Raw genomic sequence first — 18877 nt, forward strand, 5'->3', positions numbered from 1 at the left:
AGGTTTAAACATTGTCCCATTGAAGTCAACAGGGTGCAAATATTAAAAAGAGGATAACAAGTGTAGTTCTCTGTACTGACAGCACTCCAGATTTACCAAAAAATTAGCTCAATGTTAAAATTTACCGGAGTTTTTCTTTAACACAAAATCTAATTATGTTGTCATCCATTCAAAATCCACAAGTTTGCGCAGCAGAGAACAAACTTGCTGATTGATGCCTCCCTGCTTCTTCTTGGACTTAGATCCTGTATCAGGGTTGATGCCCAGGAAGCACCTAAGACCACAAAAAAAAAAAAAAAAAAAAAAAAAAACATTTCAAAGTCTGATTCCCTATTTTTGTTATATATTTGAAAATACAGTCTAACATTAGAATATATTTTACACTGATTATTTTTCAATAATCCATTTAGTTTTTCTAATTTCCTATTTGACTACAACTCTGACCACAACAGCACAAGCTAAACACCTTAGGGTAAGAGGTGCTCATTCCTGTAGCTGGATATCTACCTTTTGTTGGATCAAACTGAACTCTGCAGGAAGGTAGATATCCAGAAATAGGAATGAGCACCTCTTACACAATGTGTTTTAAAAACAGTCTTAATTTTATGGACGGAAAGACAGCAGTCACGATATACAGTGAAATGGGATTATTAAAAAAAGTTTATTAATATTAATATTAAAAGATTATTAATATAACTTAAAAAAAGACAGTTTAAAGACATGCAATTGCACGTTTGAAAGTGAAAACTGTTGCACATCCACCAGGTTTGAGTGGTTTCAGAGCAGTTTGGGTAACACTTTAGAATAAGGTTCCATTAGTTAATGTTAGTTAACTACTTTCGTTAACATGAACTAACAAGAACAATCCTTCTACAGCATTTATAAGTCTTAGTTCATGTTAATTTCAACATTTACTAATGCATTATTTAAATCAAAAGTTGTGCTTGTTAACATTAGTTAATGCACTGTGAATTACCATGAACTAACAATGAATAACTGTATTTTCATTAACTAACATTAACGAAGATGAATAAATACAGTAATAAATGTATTATTCATTGTTTGTTCATGTTAATTAATACATTAACTAACATTAACTAATGAAACCTTATTCTAAAGTGTTACCGCAGTTTGTAATAATGTGCAGTCCTCAAAGAAATGGTTAACTTAAAAATTAAAATTTGCTGATATTTGTTGATAATTTATTTTTGGATTGTCATTCCATCATTGGAAGCTCCATTCACTTTAGCCCAAAAAGAAACCCTAAAAATCTTGAATTCTGTTCTGATGAAGAAATAAACTATAAATTATCAGCAAATTAAAAAGTTTTGGGTGAACTGTTCCTTTAATAAGTACTGTTTACATTGTTTATAATATGCTGTTGATGAATTTTGAGTTTACTTTATGGCATTTACATTTCTGAACATATTTTGCTATTCATTTTAATAATGGAGTGAGATTTTTTCAGACATGGAATGGTAATAGGAACGTCTGTACCTAATCTGTTCACCGTGTTTTGCCTAGGGATGCAATGTTCAAGTGAAGTCTGTCTCTTCATCACAGTGAAAATACAATACATTAACAATTTAACACTGGTATCAGATTGGTACTCGGTATCGGCCGATAAAGGTCTTAAAGGGAGGGTTCGGAGTAAAATCAACCTAGGCTCCTTTGCACCATGACCTCGAGCCAAATACCCCCCAGAAGCCTTTTTACCCTTGGTTGAACATTATTAAAGTTAGAGCTTATTTAGAGATATCAGCCGGATGGCTTAGTGCAGGCGCTAATGGATCCTGTATCTGGTAAATTACCCCACTAATAATGCCCAGAATGATGCCAAACTTCTACAGTAGTACAAATAGTATGTAATCATAAAACAAGGCTTTTGAAAGTTTGAAAGTACATCAGTAGTTTATTTAAATAACACTTGCCTGACGGCTCATGCTACTGCTAACCCAGACGTCGACGTCACTTCAGTGGCTTGGGAAAAGCACGTAAAGGTCCTGGAAGAAAGCGCTGCATAAAGAAACTCAGAAATATTGGATGACCTGAAATTAAACCATAAATATGGAATCAATGAAAACTAAAACGGAAAAAAACTAATTTGGGGGAAAAAAAGCTGATTTCATAGGGCCTTACGTTAGACATTACCTTGGACAATCAAGCGAGGTGTGCTCGGCAATGGTCATCCTTTGGACTTAGGCAGCTGTGGCAGATGACTGTAAAGTAAGTTTATACAGAAAACATTTTTATAGATGCAACGGGGTGCAAAGTACACTGCCTTTGACTTTAAACCTTATATTCAGTAACAACTTTACTGAATATACATTAAAAGAAAACTTTTACCAATAATTGAAAAAGTGTTTGCAAAACGTCTCTAGGTTACGTATGTAACCCTAGTTCCTTGAGGGAACGAGACGCTGCGTCAAAAGCGCTTTGGGGAACGCGCCCAGCGTGCGCGACTCTGAATATCGTGTGAAATCAGACCAATGGAAGAGCGTGACGTCACCGGCGGAGTGACGTAAGCGACCAGGAAGCTATAAAAGCACGTGCCACGCAGCTGGCGTCAGCTTCGAGTACCAGCAAGCGCCGGCAGGGGTGCCGGGGGTATGGCTCCGAGACGCAGCGTCTCGATCCCTCGAGGAACTAGGGTTACATACGTAACCTAGAGACGTTCCTCTTCAGGAACTCGAGCTGTGTCAAAAGCGCTTTGGGGAACGAGTACCAACGCCGCCAGACTACCAAACCCCTGCCTAGTGTGTATCCGAAGAGCACAGCTTAGGTCAGGAGGACTGAAGCGCCTGGAGTGCCTGTCATGTCTAGGCCATAGAATTTGACAAACGTGGAGGGCGTGGACCATCCCGCAGCGTTGCAGATGTCCAGTATGGATACACCTGCTAAGAAGGCCTTGGAGGCCGCCATTCCCTGAGTAGAGTGAACCTTGCCTCCTGACAGCGGGGGACGACCAGAGGACTCATAGGAAGCGTTGATAGCCTCAACTATCCAACGACTGATAGTCTGCTTAGAAGCAGGAAAACCCCTCTTGGGGGGACCGTAGCATACGAGCAATTGATCGGTCTTTCTCCACAGGGCAGCTCTGTGGACGTATGCGTCCAGCGCTCTAACTGGACACATACAATTTAGCTTCGCCTGGTCGGGCTCCCAAAAGGGAGGAGGACAGAAGGCCTGCAGTACGACAGGTTGTGGTGTAACAGAGGGAACCTTAGGAACATATCCCGCTCGAGGGTATATGAACGCTTTAGTCATGCCTGGTGCAAATTCAAGATAAGTAGGGGCCACAGAGAGGGCCTGAAGGTCTCCTACTCTCTGGAGGTTTTAAGTGTGAGATGTCTGTCTGAGATATCTTGAATAGGTTCAAATGGGGGTCTGCACATTGCCTCTAACACCACAACCAAGTCCCACGGGGGAATACGGGACCGTACTGGAGGTTTCAGCCTCAGCGCACCGCGGAGGAAACATGTAACTAGGGGGTGTCTTCCCAAAGACTGGCCATCGAGAAGGGCGTGGTAGGCCGCAATAGCCGCCACGTAAACCTTCAACGTGGAGTGGGTCAACCCTGCAGAGAGCCTAGCCTGTAGAAACTCCAGAACTGTACCAATCGGGCAGTTTGCTGGGTCTAACTGGTGGTCTCTGCACCATGAGGTGAAGAGTTTCCACCTCAGGGCGTACAGTTTCCTCGTTGAGGGAGCTCTGGATTGGAGAAGGGTCTCAACAACCTCGGTTGAGAGACCGGCTGCTAAAAGTTGTGCCCCCTCAGGGGCCACACCCACAGCTTCCACAACTCCAGGCGAGGGTGAATTATCGTACCCTGCGCCTGCGAGAGAAGGTCTGTCCTGATCGGTATCTCCCACGGAGAGCCGTCGAGGAGCGAGACTAGATCTGAGAACCATACTCGGCCCGGCCAGAACGGGGCTACTAACAACAGATGGACCCCGTCCCGGCGCACTCTCGCCAGAACTCCCGGGAGCAGAGCAATAGGGGGAAATGCGTACAGACGAAGCCTCGGCCAGGTCTGTACCATAGCGTCCAGTCCCAGAGGAGCTGGATGAACTAGAGAGAACCAAAGGGGGCATTGAGACGTCTCTTGAGATGCAAATAGGTCTACTTGAGCCCTGCCAAATATTCTCCATATCTGCTTCACTACTTGTGGGTGAAGTTTCCATTCCCCGGGCCTCGGCCCCTGCCTCGACATTATGTCTGCTCCCACATTTTGTTTCCCAGGAATATATACTGCTCTTAATGAGAGGAGTTTGCTCTGGGACCACACCAGGATCTGGTGCGCCAGCTTGTACAAAGGGCGCGAACGCAGACCTCCCTGGTGGTTGATATAGGAGACCACCGATGTGTTGTCGGTGCGCACCAACACATGGTGACCCCTTAGGTCTGGGAGGAAGTGCTTCAGTGCACGAAAAACTGCTAGCATTTCTAGACAATTGATATGCCATGTTCGATGGCGATCGCTCCACAGACCACGGGCAGGGTGGCCACTCATGACTGCACCCCAACCAGTGAGGGATGCATCTGTCGCTAGCGTTACACGGTGACAAAGAGCTCCCAACACCGGGCCCTGTTTCAAGACCCAAGGTTTCTTCCACACATCTAAGGCACGTAGGCAACGCCGCGTGACCTTGATAGTGCGAAGTAGATTGCCCCTCGGGGAAAATCCCTTGGTCTTGAGCCACCACTGCAGGGGCCTCATGTACAGCAGGCCAAGAGGTATCACGTTGGACGCAGCTGCCATCAGACCCAACAATCTCTGAAATTGTTTGACAGTGAGTGACTGGCCTTCTTCGACTCTCTCGACTGAGATGCGGATCGACTCGATACGAGCAGGGGACAATCGTGCCTGCATCGTGGTCGAATCCCATACTACGCCTAGATAGGTGGTTCTCTGAACCGGAGAAAGCACACTCTTCTTGGCGTTCAGTCTCAAACCCAGCTCCCCCATATGTGCGAGGACGACATCTCAATGCCGAACCGCAGCCTGCTCTTACTGAGCTAAGATCAACCAATCGTCGATATAGTTGAGAATGCGGATGCCCTGCATGCGCAGGGGGACCAGAGCCGCGTCTACACATTTTGTGAACGTGCGGGGTGAGAGTGTAAGGCCGAAGGGAAGTACTCGATATTGGTAAGCTTCGCCCCCGAAAGCGAACCTCAGAAACTTCCTGTGATGTGGAAGGATGGATATGTGAAAATATGCGTCTTTGAGATCTATTGTGACAAACCAGTCCTCTGACCTGATCTGCGCTACAACTTGCTTGATTGTGAGCATTCTGAATTTTAGTCTCATAACTGAACGATTTAAGACCCTCAAGTCTATAATCGGACGCAGCCCCCCATCCTTCTTCGGAACTATGAAATACCGGCTGTAAAATATGGACTCCCTGTTTTGAGGAGGGACCACCTCGATGGCCTCCTTCTCTAATAGGGTTTTCACTTCCTGTTCCATAACCAGACCCTGCCTGAGGCCGACTATTGTCTGAACGACCCCGTTGAATACTGGCGGCACGGAGCCGAACTGAATGCGGTAGCCTTTTTCTACTGTGTGCAGGACCCATCGAGATACATTTGGCAGTAGTTTCCACGCTGCTAAATAATCTACTAAGGGAATCAGTCTCTCGAGACTGATCACTGGTGTAAGAGGCCCCCGCCGGGGCGGCGAGCGTCTCAGCCCCGCTACGCACACGGGCGGAAGATACTGAGAGCGATGCCCGCTGGGACCTGCAGCGCCCTGGAACACTGGCAGGGTTGGCAGACCGGCCCCCAGAGGGCGCTGAGGGGAGACGGACACCGTGTACTGCGGTGTGTACCGCTCTACCCCAGCAGAGGCTGCCCTCTGAAACCCTGGGTTGTTGGCGTCAGGGTTTCTTGGCCGAGGACTTCTTAGCTTCAATGACCGCCCTAAGATCTTGTTTGGGCTGGGAAGTCCTCGGCCGAGAGCGTCGTCGAGACTCTCGTTCCCAGTGCGGAGGAGCACGAGAGGCGATGCTTTGTTTCTGGGCCTCGCGGTACGAGGAGCTAGGGAGCGGCTGGGGCATCTCCCGCCCAGATGCCCCAAGGGAGCGACGAGGGAGGAACTTATGGAACGCCGCCGCTTGCTTGCGGGCCTCCTGAAACCTGTCGACCACAGAATTGACTGCGTCGCCGAACAGGCCAGTCGGCTGGATCGGGGCGTCCATGAGGCAGACCCTGTCCCGCTCTTTCATATCGGACAGGGTCAACCATAAGTGCCTCTCCGCGGCCACCATAGCTGCCATGGACCGCCCAATCGCTCGAGCGGTCTCCTTGGTGGCGCAGAGGGAGAGATCAGCGGTCCTTCTTAGTTCTGAAATGTCATGGGACTTGATCTCCTCTCCCTCGTCTAGCTCCTTGAGCAGATCGGCTTGGTACGCCTGTTACACCGCCATAGTGTGCAGACACGCACCAGCCTGACCTGCTGCCGCATACCCTTTGCCCACCAAAGCCGATGTTGCTCTTAGTGGCTTTGAGGGCAACGCCGGGGCCTTTTGAGACGACGCCGCACCGGGGGACAGATAGCTCGCGAGCGTCTGTTCCACCCGGGGCTTCGCTCTATAACCGCGCTCTCCCATCCCCACTACGTTCCCATAGTAGTCTGACGAGGGGATGTTGAGGCAGGCCGAGAATGGGCGTTTCCACGACCTGGAGATCTCTTCGTGCAGGTCGGGAAAGAATGGCAGGCCCCGGCTGGGAGGTGGCTGACTCGCGCGCAGGAAGCGTTCATCAAGCTTGCTTCTCTGCGGTTTAGCTGCTTTCTCGGCGGGCCAATCGATGTTTAACTTGGCCACCGCGCGAGTAACCACCTCCAAGAGCTCCTCATACTGCGGCGAGTGGGGTGGCAAATCCCTGTCGAGCGACTCCACATCAACCTCCTCGGAGGAAGAGAGGCGGAGCGTCGACCCCTCTCCCTGAGTGGAAGGAACCGCTGAGCGTGCTTCCGACTCTAGGGATTGAGTGCCGGATCTGGCAGAAGTGGAAGGAGATAGGGACTGGCCCGTCTCCATTCCCTCCACCAGATCCACTTGCGAACCCCACGAGTGCAGCCGCCGTTCTGCCTCAGCAGAAGCAGGACCAGCACCGCGGGGAACGCTGGCGAAGGCCCCCTCCTCGAAGAGGGCCCTCCGGGAACGAAGCAGCCGCACCGACATACGCTCACAGTGCGGGCAGTCGGCCCCCTCGAGAGCCGACTCAGCGTGCTTCGAACCCAGGCAAACCACGCAAAGGCTGTGTATCCCCACCCGTTATATATCTGGGGCTGGGAGGAACACACAGCCTATAACGCGATTTGGAATCGCCAGAATATTTCACTTTCGCCTTGCTTTTGGGCATTGTCTAGGAGCTCTTAAACTGGACAGACAACAGTAAATAAGACTCACAGACAAACAGTTTGACATTCACACACAGAGCGCTTGCTGAGAGACGCGAAGCTGACGCCAGCTGCGTGGCACGTGCTTTTATAGCTTCCTGGTCGCTTACGTCACTCCGCCGGTGACGTCACGCTCTTCCATTGGTCTGATTTCACACGATATTCAGAGTCGCGCACACAGGGCGCGTTCCCCAAAGCGCTTTTGACGCAGCTCGAGTTCCTGAAGAGGAACAAAACTTACGTCAGCCTCGAGCACGATGGCATCTTGTGGTTCTAAAAAGTATGTCCATTTTTTCCAGATATCCTATATGAAGATCGAAGGGGAGAATAAACACATTCTTAAAACACAAATAATAAAAGTACAAAGACGGATTAGGGGCCATTCACATATCGCGTCTTCTGAGCGCGCAAGTTCGTTATTTCCAATGTAGGCGCGCGGCATGCGCGCTCATAATGCAAGCGATGCGGTTGCTTCATCCTTTCCCGTTTGAAACTCAGCCAAGATGAAGGAACAGCTGTTCATAGCTGTATATGTATACGTAACGCACACGGACTGCAGACGGATTATATGTGAAACAGGCGTTAGAAAACGCAGACGCTTCAGGAGCGCTTCTGCCCGAGCGTTTTCCACGCGTTTTTAGGCGCGATATGTGAACGGCCCCTTAGTCTATTTACCTATGAAGTGCAACCGAAGTAAAGTTACAGTCAAGAATCTCTCAAAAATGATATTTTCGTGGCATGTGCGTTGTCTTTGAATTGAAATTCACAGGAATTAGCTAACGTTATAGCTATTCAAAATGGATGATGACGCACTTTTTTTTCACTCAGATACGAAAGTCTACAAGAAAGAATACAATTTTAAAATGCAAATGATAAAAGTACAACGACAGAAATAGTACATTTTACCTCTGAAGCAATAACTGAAGTAAAGATAAAGTCAACACGGTAAATAATATCTCAGCAGAACTTCTCGTGTGCATCGTCTTCTAAGTTCACAGTGATAATGCAAAATGGATGACCGTGTCAAGCGAGCTACCCTGGGACATCCCGCCCATTCTTCAAGTTCAAACTTTGTAAAGTTAGCCATGCACTAGAGACTAGCCTATTTTTTCTTTCAACAAAAAATTTGTTCAAGATTATTCACCTCTCTCCAAAGACTTAATAATTTTCGATTACATTCACTTAAAATAATTGCAAAAAACATAGGATCATTAAAAAAAATTGCAAGCCGTCCTTTAACAAAACTTAGTAACAAAAACATAATTCATCATAAACAACTGCTGTAAAGCACTTTCTAAGTTTTTAAGGTCATTTTTCGGCTGCTTTCATGCCAATGTCAGGGATTTTCAACCACCACTATGAAACGCTAACTGCTAGCTGCCAGATCTCTAACATCGCATAAATAACTGCTTAGATGCATTTTTGTTTTAACTATATGCACTTTTTATTTACCTCGTAACTTACCTTTATACATCAGATAGTCAGATCGTCAGTGCCAAGAGAAAATTCCTGCGTTGTGTCGTGTCGTGTCGTTGTGAGCTGGATCAAAGAGAGCATATTATGTCAGACTTATTAAAGTACGGAATTTTCGCTGTTGGAACGTTATGAAATAATTTCAAATAGGTTAAACGATTGCATTACTATTTTGTTGGAAGAATATTTTTTTTGAAGAGAGAGCATACTTGTAAAGTAGCCAGACTGAAGATGGCGCCTTCGTTCTCAGCTGAATAGGTATTTTTACAGTACTTTGCTGTCATATCACAGCAGATAGTTAATAGTCAGTGAGCGAATCCGCATTACTGTGATATTACAGTAAAACAATAAAAACAGTATTTTACTGTAAAAAAACACAGTTAAATATTGTGAAAGTCTAAATATAATACAATTAAATATTTTACAGTGTAGTGTTTCTGTAGAGTTCACTGTTCACTCCAAGGAAATGCATGAACTGATAAGACATTTACTTTACAGCGACTGATACTGCATTCAATCAAACATCTGATCATGTCAAGTGGTTCATGGTTCATGTTAGCTCATGTTTTTTTTTTTTTTTTTTTTTTTTTTTTTTTTTTTTTTAAGTTAACTGCTTAAGTACTGTAATGAAGTATTATTACTTTTTTATATTATACCACTGTAAACAAGAAAATAGTAATTAATTGATGCAAACTGATTTAAATTCTTTTGTAAAGTTTCTCTAAATATACATGCAGTCATTCAATTGAAATTAGTTCATTGTTCATTTAGGTAGGTTCAGTAATTGTGTAAAGTCCATAAATTATGAAATGAGTTTAATTAATCTATAAAGAAGTTCTGGAAAAAACACTGATGCAATTATACAACTCAAGTTCAGTTCAGTTCTCGTTCAATAGAGTCTATGCAGTCAACTTAATAATAATGGATTATATCAGGTGTTCCCATCTAAGCCAGCCAATGGCGACAGCTATAGCTCCATCGGTGACAGAAAAGGAGGAAAAACCTTGGGAGAAGCCAGGCTCAGTTGGGGGCCCACTTCTCCTCTGACTAGACGGCACCAGCATGGTGTGGTTTAGTTCCAGGCTGCATCACAAATCAAAGTTTTGTGGACTGATATCTTTATGAATATTTCATCCAGCTCCTTCTGATCTTGAAGATCCGGTCCATCATTGCACAGTGTTCTGCCCTCACTGTTAGACTCAAATACAGCTATGCAGATAGATAAACTCCTCAACAACTGACAGGTGTGATGTCCTTATTTTGATCTATCCTTCTATTACCGACAGAGTGAAACTACAAAAGAAATAAATAAACAGCATGTAGACTGTATTTTAATGTATGTTCACATGTATCTATGCAAAGTCTGGCTAACATTTATCAAAACTAAAACTATCAAATATAATCTTGTTTAACATAAATGTTCATGAATATTGTCTTCAAGACTCATATTAAACATAAAATAGTCACAAGAAATGCTTTCTTGACAACAAAGAAGGATGAATGCAGATCACATCAGAAGTGCACACTCCCTTGCCTGACGTCCATAGGATGTCAACCTTAATTCTTAGGACCGTTGGCTACATTCATTGGAGTTGCGCAGGCAGTGGTGGACGAAGTACACAAATCAAGTACTTGAGTAAAAGTACAGATACATATGGTAAAGTATTACTCCAGTAAAAGTAAAAGTACTCCTTTTTCAATTTTACTCAAGTGAAAGTACAAAAGTACTAATTTTTTAATGTACTTAAGTAAAAAAGTACTGTAAGATAGATGTTTGCAATTTTATATAGGCTACTTAATTTAATTTTATATTAGCACATTTTTTTATAATCCTACTGCTCAAAATACCTTGGATTTTTTCAAAATAACCACTATATGGAGTCAAGATATATTTTTGTTGTTGATATGGACTAAGCTGATGAGAGTAATGTTCACTGTGAAGCTTACACTGTGATTTACCTGAGAGAAAACAGAGCTGACCATCTGATCTTTACCAGTAAGAACAAAGTATTTTAAAGTTAGTTGTTTTACAGAACATCAAAGTTACAGTACAGAGCAAAAGTTTGGACACACCTTCTCATTCAAAGAGTTTTCTTTATTTTCATGACTATGTAAATTGTAGAGTCACACTGAAGGCATCAAGGGCTATTTGACCAAGAAGGAGAGTGATGGGGTGGTGCGCCAGATGACCTGGCCTCCACAGTCGCCGGACCTGAACCCAGTCGAGATGGTTTAGGGGTGAGCTGGACCGCAGACAGAAGGCAAAAGGGCCAACAAGTGCTAAGCATCTCTCGAGGAACTCCTTCAAGACTGTTGGAAGACCATTTCAGCTGACTACCTCTTGAAGCTCATCAAGAGAATGACAAGAGTGTGCAAAGCAGTAATCAAAGCAAAAGGTGGCTACTTTGAAGAACATACAATATGACATATTTTCAGTTGTTTCACACTTTTTTGTTATGTATATAATTCCATATATAATTCCACATGTGTTAATTCATAGTTTTGATGCCTTCAGCGTGAATCTACTATTTTCATAGTCATGAAAATAAAGAAAACTCTTTGAATGAGAAGGTGTGTCCAAACTTTTGGTCTGTACTGTAAATATGACATGATAATAAAGCCTGAAGTTAGAAAGAACATTTTAAGGAAAAAAATAATAAAAGAATTTTCATAATGATTTTTTCCTTCTCAAATCTTGTCTGTGATTTAAAAACACCTATGGCCAAATGGGGTGCATCTCTTCCCACTGATAATTACTGTAGTTACCATGTTCTGAACATCACATCCTTTCTTTTCTAACCATATATATATATATATATATATATATATATATATATATATATAGGCGGCTGAATAAAAATATTTGGAGATTATTTATAAAAATTACATCAACTTAGCACCAACAAGCATGTTAGCTAGACAGTTAGCATCAGCTAACAATATTTACTTATTTTCAGTACGATGAACATTCATGTCTGTCTACTCGTCTAGTTAATCCAAACAATATACATATGTATAACGTTACTGTCGATAAACAATATAAAAACAGACGTCACAAAGGACATTTTAATTAAACTGTTAACATTACGGCAGCTGTGAATTTGAACGTGCATGAGTTATTGTATTTAATCTGTGTTATTTTATGGGTTTTTTTGTTGTTGTTGGTGGGTTTTTTTTACCTAGAATTGATGTGTCTGCATCGTCTGCACTCGAGCATTTCAGTGGGCTTAAATAGATCACTCTTTACAATGGATTTAGTTCCCAAACAACTGACAGTTTTGACCCAAATATGATTTTCAATTACAATAATTAATCCAAAATTTCGATATTAATAACTTACTTTTAGCAACATCAGATGCACGCGCTCACAAGATCTCCCAGTTCTTACTTCTGGGGACTCACACTAAACGGTTCATTTGAATCAGTGAGTGGTAGACTCCAGAACAGCTGCAATCGGATCATTCTAATTCCTAAACGAATCGTTTGGTGTGATTCGCGATCCGATTTAAAAGTTTATTTTGAAAAGATTCAGTTCGTTCATGATGAATCAGACACTGCTTCTGCGTGTCGGAGCACATGATATTATAGGGAGTAACGATATGTTTTATGAAATGTAGTGAAGTAAAAAGTACGATTTTATGCTTTGGAATGTAGTGAAGTAAAAGTAAAAGTTGCTCAAAATAAAACTACTCCAGTAAAGTACAGATACTTGAAAAATGTACTTAAGTACAGTAACGAAGTAAAACTACTCCGTTACTGTCCACCACTGTGCGCAGCAAAAGTACAGTATATGTAACTGGTCTCAAGAAATCTCGACTGGGAAAGGTATTGACCACAACTCCCATTGGCCATTGACATCTTTTGGCTTGGTTGTCTTTTGGAAGTACAAGATCTCCTACTTGTAGATTTGGCCTTTTCATCTGCCATTTTCTTCAATCTTGCAATGATGGCAAGTACTGAGTTCTCCAGCGGTTCCAAATTACATTAGAAAGATGCTGTAGAAAATCCAGTCTTCTGGTTAAGAAGTGTAGCAGGTGTTAAAATGAAGGGACAGTCGGGATCAGATGAGACAGGAATAAGAGGTTGAGAGTTTACGATAGCTGTTACTTCTGCAAGAAGGGTAATAAGAACTTCATGGGTCAGCAAATTAACTGAGTTGGCAGTCAACATTGAGTTGAGAATGCGCTTCACAATCCCAATCATGCACTCCTAACTTCCTCCCATGTAAGGAGCATGAGGTGGGTTAAAGACCCATTTGCCTTCATCTTGTCCAAGAAATCTTGTATCTCCGGGTTATCACACTGGTTTGAGGTTATACAAAGCTCCTTGCATGCACCCAGGAAGTTGGTTCCACAATCAGACCTGATTTGCTTTACTGGTCCATGAATGGAAATGAACCGTCGTAAGGCGTTGATGAAACTGGATGACTCCATTGACTCGATTACCTCGATAAGGACGGCCCTGGTACCCATGCAGCTAAAAATGACGGCCCAGTGCTTACTATTGGCAAGACCTCCATGTGTTCGACGAGAACTGATAGTCCAGGGTCCGAATACATCAACGCCAACATAAGTAAATGGTGGGCAGACAGTTACAAGATCAATTGGTAGGTCAGACATCTTTTGGGTTTCTGTGTTCGACCTCAGTTTGCGACATTTGACGCAGTGGTGGATGATGGAGCTTATGCAATGTTTTCCGTCAACAATCTATAATCCGGCCATTCTTACAGCACCCTCTGTGAAATGGCGTCCCTGATGCTGTACTTGTTGGTGATAATGCTGTACCATTAGTGTAATCAAGTTGTGCTTTCCTGGGATGATGAAAGGATATGTTTCATAATTTTGCATGTCGGCTTGTGAAAGACGACCTCCAACTCTAAGGCAGTCAGCATCATCTTTATGTGGCGATAGGTTTCTGAGAGGATTTTGCTTTGATATCTCTTTCTGGGCTTCGATGCATGCAAAGACTTCAGGATAAGTCTTGTGTTGATGACAGCTCAGAATAACTCTTTTTGCTTTCCTATAGTCCTCTGGGGTGATACTTTTGCAAATATGCCAACCTTGACACTTGCTTCCATAAGCATTTCCCTTGTAGCATCTGGTGATATGAACAAGTCTCGCTATTGCTCTAAGCAGTGACGTCCAAGTTGAGATGGACTCAAAGCGACTTGGATCTAGTCTGTGAGATGAGTAGCAAAGGCCGTCATGGTAGGGTGAATCCCGGGGTCAGAGTCTGGATTGAGTAACTCAAAACACCACTTGGTTTCTTTTGCGCGTGCACTTGTAGCAGGAAATCTGGTCCTTTGAGCCACATGCTTGAAGTGTTTGCTGGAATGGACCTGGAAGCTATATTGGCTGGGTTTAAATCTGTCTACACTTAATTCCATTGTTCTGGGCTGCATGATTTTCTAATCCTTTGAACTCGGTTACACACTTAGACATAGAACCTCCTGGATTAATTTAGTATGTATCCAAGCACTACCTTGCTGTCTATGAAGAACCTTGTACAATGGAATGGAACATTGATCTCCTCTGAAATCAAGTCTGCAATCTCGATGGCAAGAGAAGTTGCACATAGTTCCAGCCTCTGGATAGTAATCTCTTGTTGTGGGGCAAGTTTAGCTTTGCCAAACACAAATCTAAGTTCGCTCTTACCTTCTGTATCTGTGACCTTTACATAAGCTATGGCAGCAATAGCTTTGGTGGATGCATCACAGAATATACAGAGCTCCCTTTTGGCTGCACCACAAAAGGATATGAATGTGTACATTCTTTGTATTCTGACTTGTTCAAGATACTTCAGGGATTCCTTCCATGTACTCCATTCTTCTTGCATTTGTTCTGGAAGTGGGTCATCCCATTCACCTGCATCCATTGAAAGCTCTCTCAAAAGGGCTCTGCCTTTGATGCTGACTGGAGCTGTGAAACCTAGAGGGTCATACAAACTGTTAATGATGAAAAGTACCCCTCTGCAAGTGTAGGGCTTCTCAGCGGTAGACACTTGGAAGGTGAACTCATCTGCTGCAATGTCCCAGCTTATACCAAGACATTCCACAAGATGTTTTGTTGTATTGTCTCTTTTTTCTTGATTGATTGGTTGTTGCCGAAGACGTGTACTGTCATTCGATGCGCCACAATTGGTTGTTCCATGTTGTTTTTCTGGTGCCAGAGAAAATTCAAAAAGTTCTGATGGTCCTTCCTGACCTCAAAGCAATGGAACATTTGCTTAAAATCAGCTGTTACAGCTACCTTCTCTTCACGCAGCCGCATGAGCACTCCCAGCAGGCTGTTGTTGAGATTCGGACCGATAAGAAGAATGTCATTGAGGGAAACTCCTTCTAAATTACATGCTAGAGTCGAAGACAACCCTTATTTGGTCTGGCTTGTGGGGGTGATACACTCCGAAAAAGGGAAGATACAAACAAGAAGATACTCTTCTTTTCCAGTAAGGGTTGGCACTATTTCTGCATGACCATTATCAAAAAGGGTTTGCATGAATTCCTGGAATGGACTTTTCATGTGAGGACGTTTGTTCAGCATATGACGAACTGAAGCTAGGCGCTGGATGGCTTGCTGCTTGTTATTGGAAAGGCGTGGCCTAGGTGAACGAAAGGGCAGTGGAGCAACGCAACTATTTGTATTGTCCTGATAGACTTCCTTATTCATTATCTGCAGGAAGGCCACTTCTTCCTGACAGTAGCCAGGTCTCTCATCCAAACTTGTTTGTTGGAACACGGTTTCTCCGATGGACGTGTACTTGGTATGGTTTGGGAGAATGACCCTGTTGTGGCTTTGTGGGATAATGCATTCCTTTACTTGGATGAAGCTCTTACATTGAAGGAAGTGTCCAAAGGCCATTGTCCAAAATGTTCGTCTTGAAACGCTTGCCTGTACGGGTTTGTGAGCTCCACCCAAGCAAATGTTTCCAATAATCACCCATCCCAGAGCTAGCTTCTGAGCAAAGGGTGCATTTGGAGGTCCATTGCATTGGTTAAGAACTTTGTGAGCTTGAATAACATCCCTACCAATGAGAAGCAGGATCTTGGCTTCAGGATCAACATCTGGAATGTCGGATGCAATATCTTGGAGATGAGAATGATTACGAGCAGCTTCAGGTCTAGGAATCTCATTGCGATTGTCCAGCAGCATGTTACATTCGATAATTGTTTGGAGCTTAAGTTGTGACTTGCTATTCACAGATTCGACAATGAAGTTGTGTGCTCTCCTCCCCATAGCTTCCTCAAGGCTTGCACAGGTTATCGGCTTGTACGGGAATCAGTCTTTGGTAATGCCAAACGTATCGAAGATTGAAGATCTGGCAAGTGACCTGTTGCTTTGGTCATCCAAAATAGCGTAGGTTTTGAGTTTCTTCTCAGGGAAGCCCTATGAATAAATGAATACAGGACTGATCTTGCTACATGAGTGACTTTCAACTTCACTCCCACAGACTTGCATACATGTAGACGTGGCCATAGGTAAAACTATATTGCACTCCCCGCCGTTGTTGGAAGCAGGCTCTGTGGTTGCCCAAGGCGAAGGACCAGGGTGAAGAGCAGTAATGTGTGAGTTGGAGTTACATTCTTTACAAAGGGTGTCGGCTTTACATATTTTTGCCTGATGATTTGTGGATGCGCAACATCGGAAACATATCAGATTCCACTTCAAATAGGCCTTACGCTCCTCCAAAGGCATTTCTCTAAAAGCTCTGCATTTTTTAAGTGTGTGAGGTTTTCTTGTGAATTGGGCATTCTTTATTTGGGTTGTGAATGTTTGTTCCTGCAGTTGGATTTTGCTCGGTGCTGACCACTTCAGTCTTGTTGACTGAGATTGCTTCTCTCTTTCTCTGCTTTTCCTGAAACCTCATCTTAGTGGGTACAAGACCGGGTTGCACTGAACGCTTAAAGCTTGGGTCGTTGCAAATGAAAGTTTCTGCACAGGAATGCTTTGGGAAAGTTGAGAAACATCTTTATGTTTGTCTGCACTTGGGGGTAGATGGACGTACTCTTTGTCCATACACTGGCCTGGTTCTTATTTTGGTGGCTCATATGGGACAGTTGTTGCTAGAGTATCATTGTGCTTTATGTTGTGCTCTAAGTGGAATTGAATCTGCTTTTAGGATTTTTTGGTGTTTTACATAGTCGCGAATACTTTCTGTGGAATCTACCTTCGCGGAGCCCGATGCAGATTTTTCTTCTAGATCAGTGGCCGCTTTCTCAAAGACATACGCCTTTACTTTGTGCGGCTTCTGCATCACACTGCTGTTGTAGTGCTTGAAGTCAAGTCAAGTCACCTTTATTTATATAGCGCTTTAAACAAAATACATTGCGTCAAAGCAACTGATCAACATTCATTAGGAAAACAGTGTGTCAATAATGCAAAATGATAGTTAAAGGCAGTTCATCATTGAATTCAGTGATGTCATCTCTGTTCAGTTAAATAGTGTCTGTGCATTTATTTTTTAAAGTCAAGGATATCGCTATAGATGAAGTGATCCCAACTAAGCAAGCCAGAGGCGACAGCAGCAAGGAACCGAAACATCGGTGACAGAATGGAGAAAAAAACCTTGGGAGAAACCAGGCTCAGTTGGGGGGCCAGTTCTCCTCTGACCAGACGAAACCAGAAGTTCAATTCCAGGCTGCAGCAAAGTCAGATTGTGCAGAAGAATCATCTGTTTCCTGTGGTCTTGTCCTTGTGCTCCTCTGAGACAAGGTCTTTACAGGGGATCTGTATCTGGGGCTCTAGTTCTCCTGGTCTCTGTTGTCTTTCAGGGCAGTAGAGGTCCTTTCTAGGTGCTGATCCACCATCTGGTCTGGATACGTACTGGATCCGGGTGACTGCAGTGACCCTCTGATCTGGATACAGACTGGATCTGATGGCTACGGTGACCTCGGAATAAGAGAGAAAAAGACAAATATTAGCGTAGATGCCATTCTTCTAATGAGAAGTACATAGGGTGTTGTGGGAAGTGTTCCCGGTTCCGGTTTACCTAATTAATGCAGCCTAAAAATCGGATTTGGATATTAAAAGCATATTAATATGTTATGTGTAAGCCAGGTTAAAGAGATGGGTCTTTAATCTAGATTTAAACTGCAAGAGTGTGTCTGCCTCCCGAACAATGTTAGGTATGTTATTCCAGAGTTTAGGCGCCAAATAGCAAAAAGGATCTGCCTCCCGCAGTTGATTTTGATATTCTAGCTATTATCAAATTGCCTGAGTTTTGAAAACGTAGCGGACATAGAGGATTATAATGTAAAAGGAGCTCATTCAAATACTGAGGTGCTAAACCATTCAGGGCTTTATAAGTAATAAGCAATATTTTAAAATCTGTACGATGTTTGATAGGGAGCCAGTGCAGTGTTGACAAGACCGGGCTAATATGGTCATACAGTACGTCCTGGTTCTAGTAAGAACTCTTGCTGCTGCATTTTGGACTAGCTGTAGAATTTAGCAGTAAGAAATTACTCGTCATCCAATTTTTTATATCGACTATGCATTCCATTAGTTTTTCAAATTGGTGTGTTTCACCGGGCCACGAAGAAATACAGTATAGAGTATCATCAGCATTATAGTGAAAGCTAACACTATGTTTCCTGATGAGATCTCCCAAGGGTAACATATAAAGCGTGAAGAGTAGCGGCCCTAGTACTGAGCCTTGAGGTACTCCATATTGCACTTGTGATCGATATGATACATCTTCAATCACTGCTACGAACTGATGGTGGTCATATAAGTACGATTTAAACCATGATAATGCACTTCCATCAATGCCAACAAAGTGTTCAAGTCTATGCAAAATAATTTTGTGGTCAATTGTGTCAAACACAGCACTAAGATCCAATAAAACTACCAGAGATACACCCACGATCAGATGATAAGAGGAGATCATTTGTAACTCCAAGGAGAGCAGTCTCAGTACTATGATACCGTCTAATTCCTGACTGGAAATCCTCACATATACCATTTTTCTCTAAGAAGGAATATAATTGTGAGGATACCA

General features: G+C 43.4%; 1 protein-coding gene across 1 annotated transcript; it reads right to left on the bottom strand.

Moving 5' to 3' along the window:
- Positions 1–3775: 3775 nt before the first annotated feature.
- On the bottom strand, positions 3776–4771 carry LOC113060276 (uncharacterized; the record flags this gene model as incomplete). Its single annotated transcript, XM_026229169.1, has 1 exon — positions 3776–4771. A coding segment is annotated over one exon (996 nt), but the record flags the coding sequence as incomplete, so codon positions are not given.
- Between the last annotated feature and the right edge of the window lie 14106 nt (positions 4772–18877).

Source organism: Carassius auratus, chromosome 42 (genome assembly GCF_003368295.1).
Source record: "Carassius auratus strain Wakin chromosome 42, ASM336829v1, whole genome shotgun sequence".
In the NCBI taxonomy this organism is placed as follows: Eukaryota; Metazoa; Chordata; class Actinopteri; order Cypriniformes; family Cyprinidae; genus Carassius; species Carassius auratus.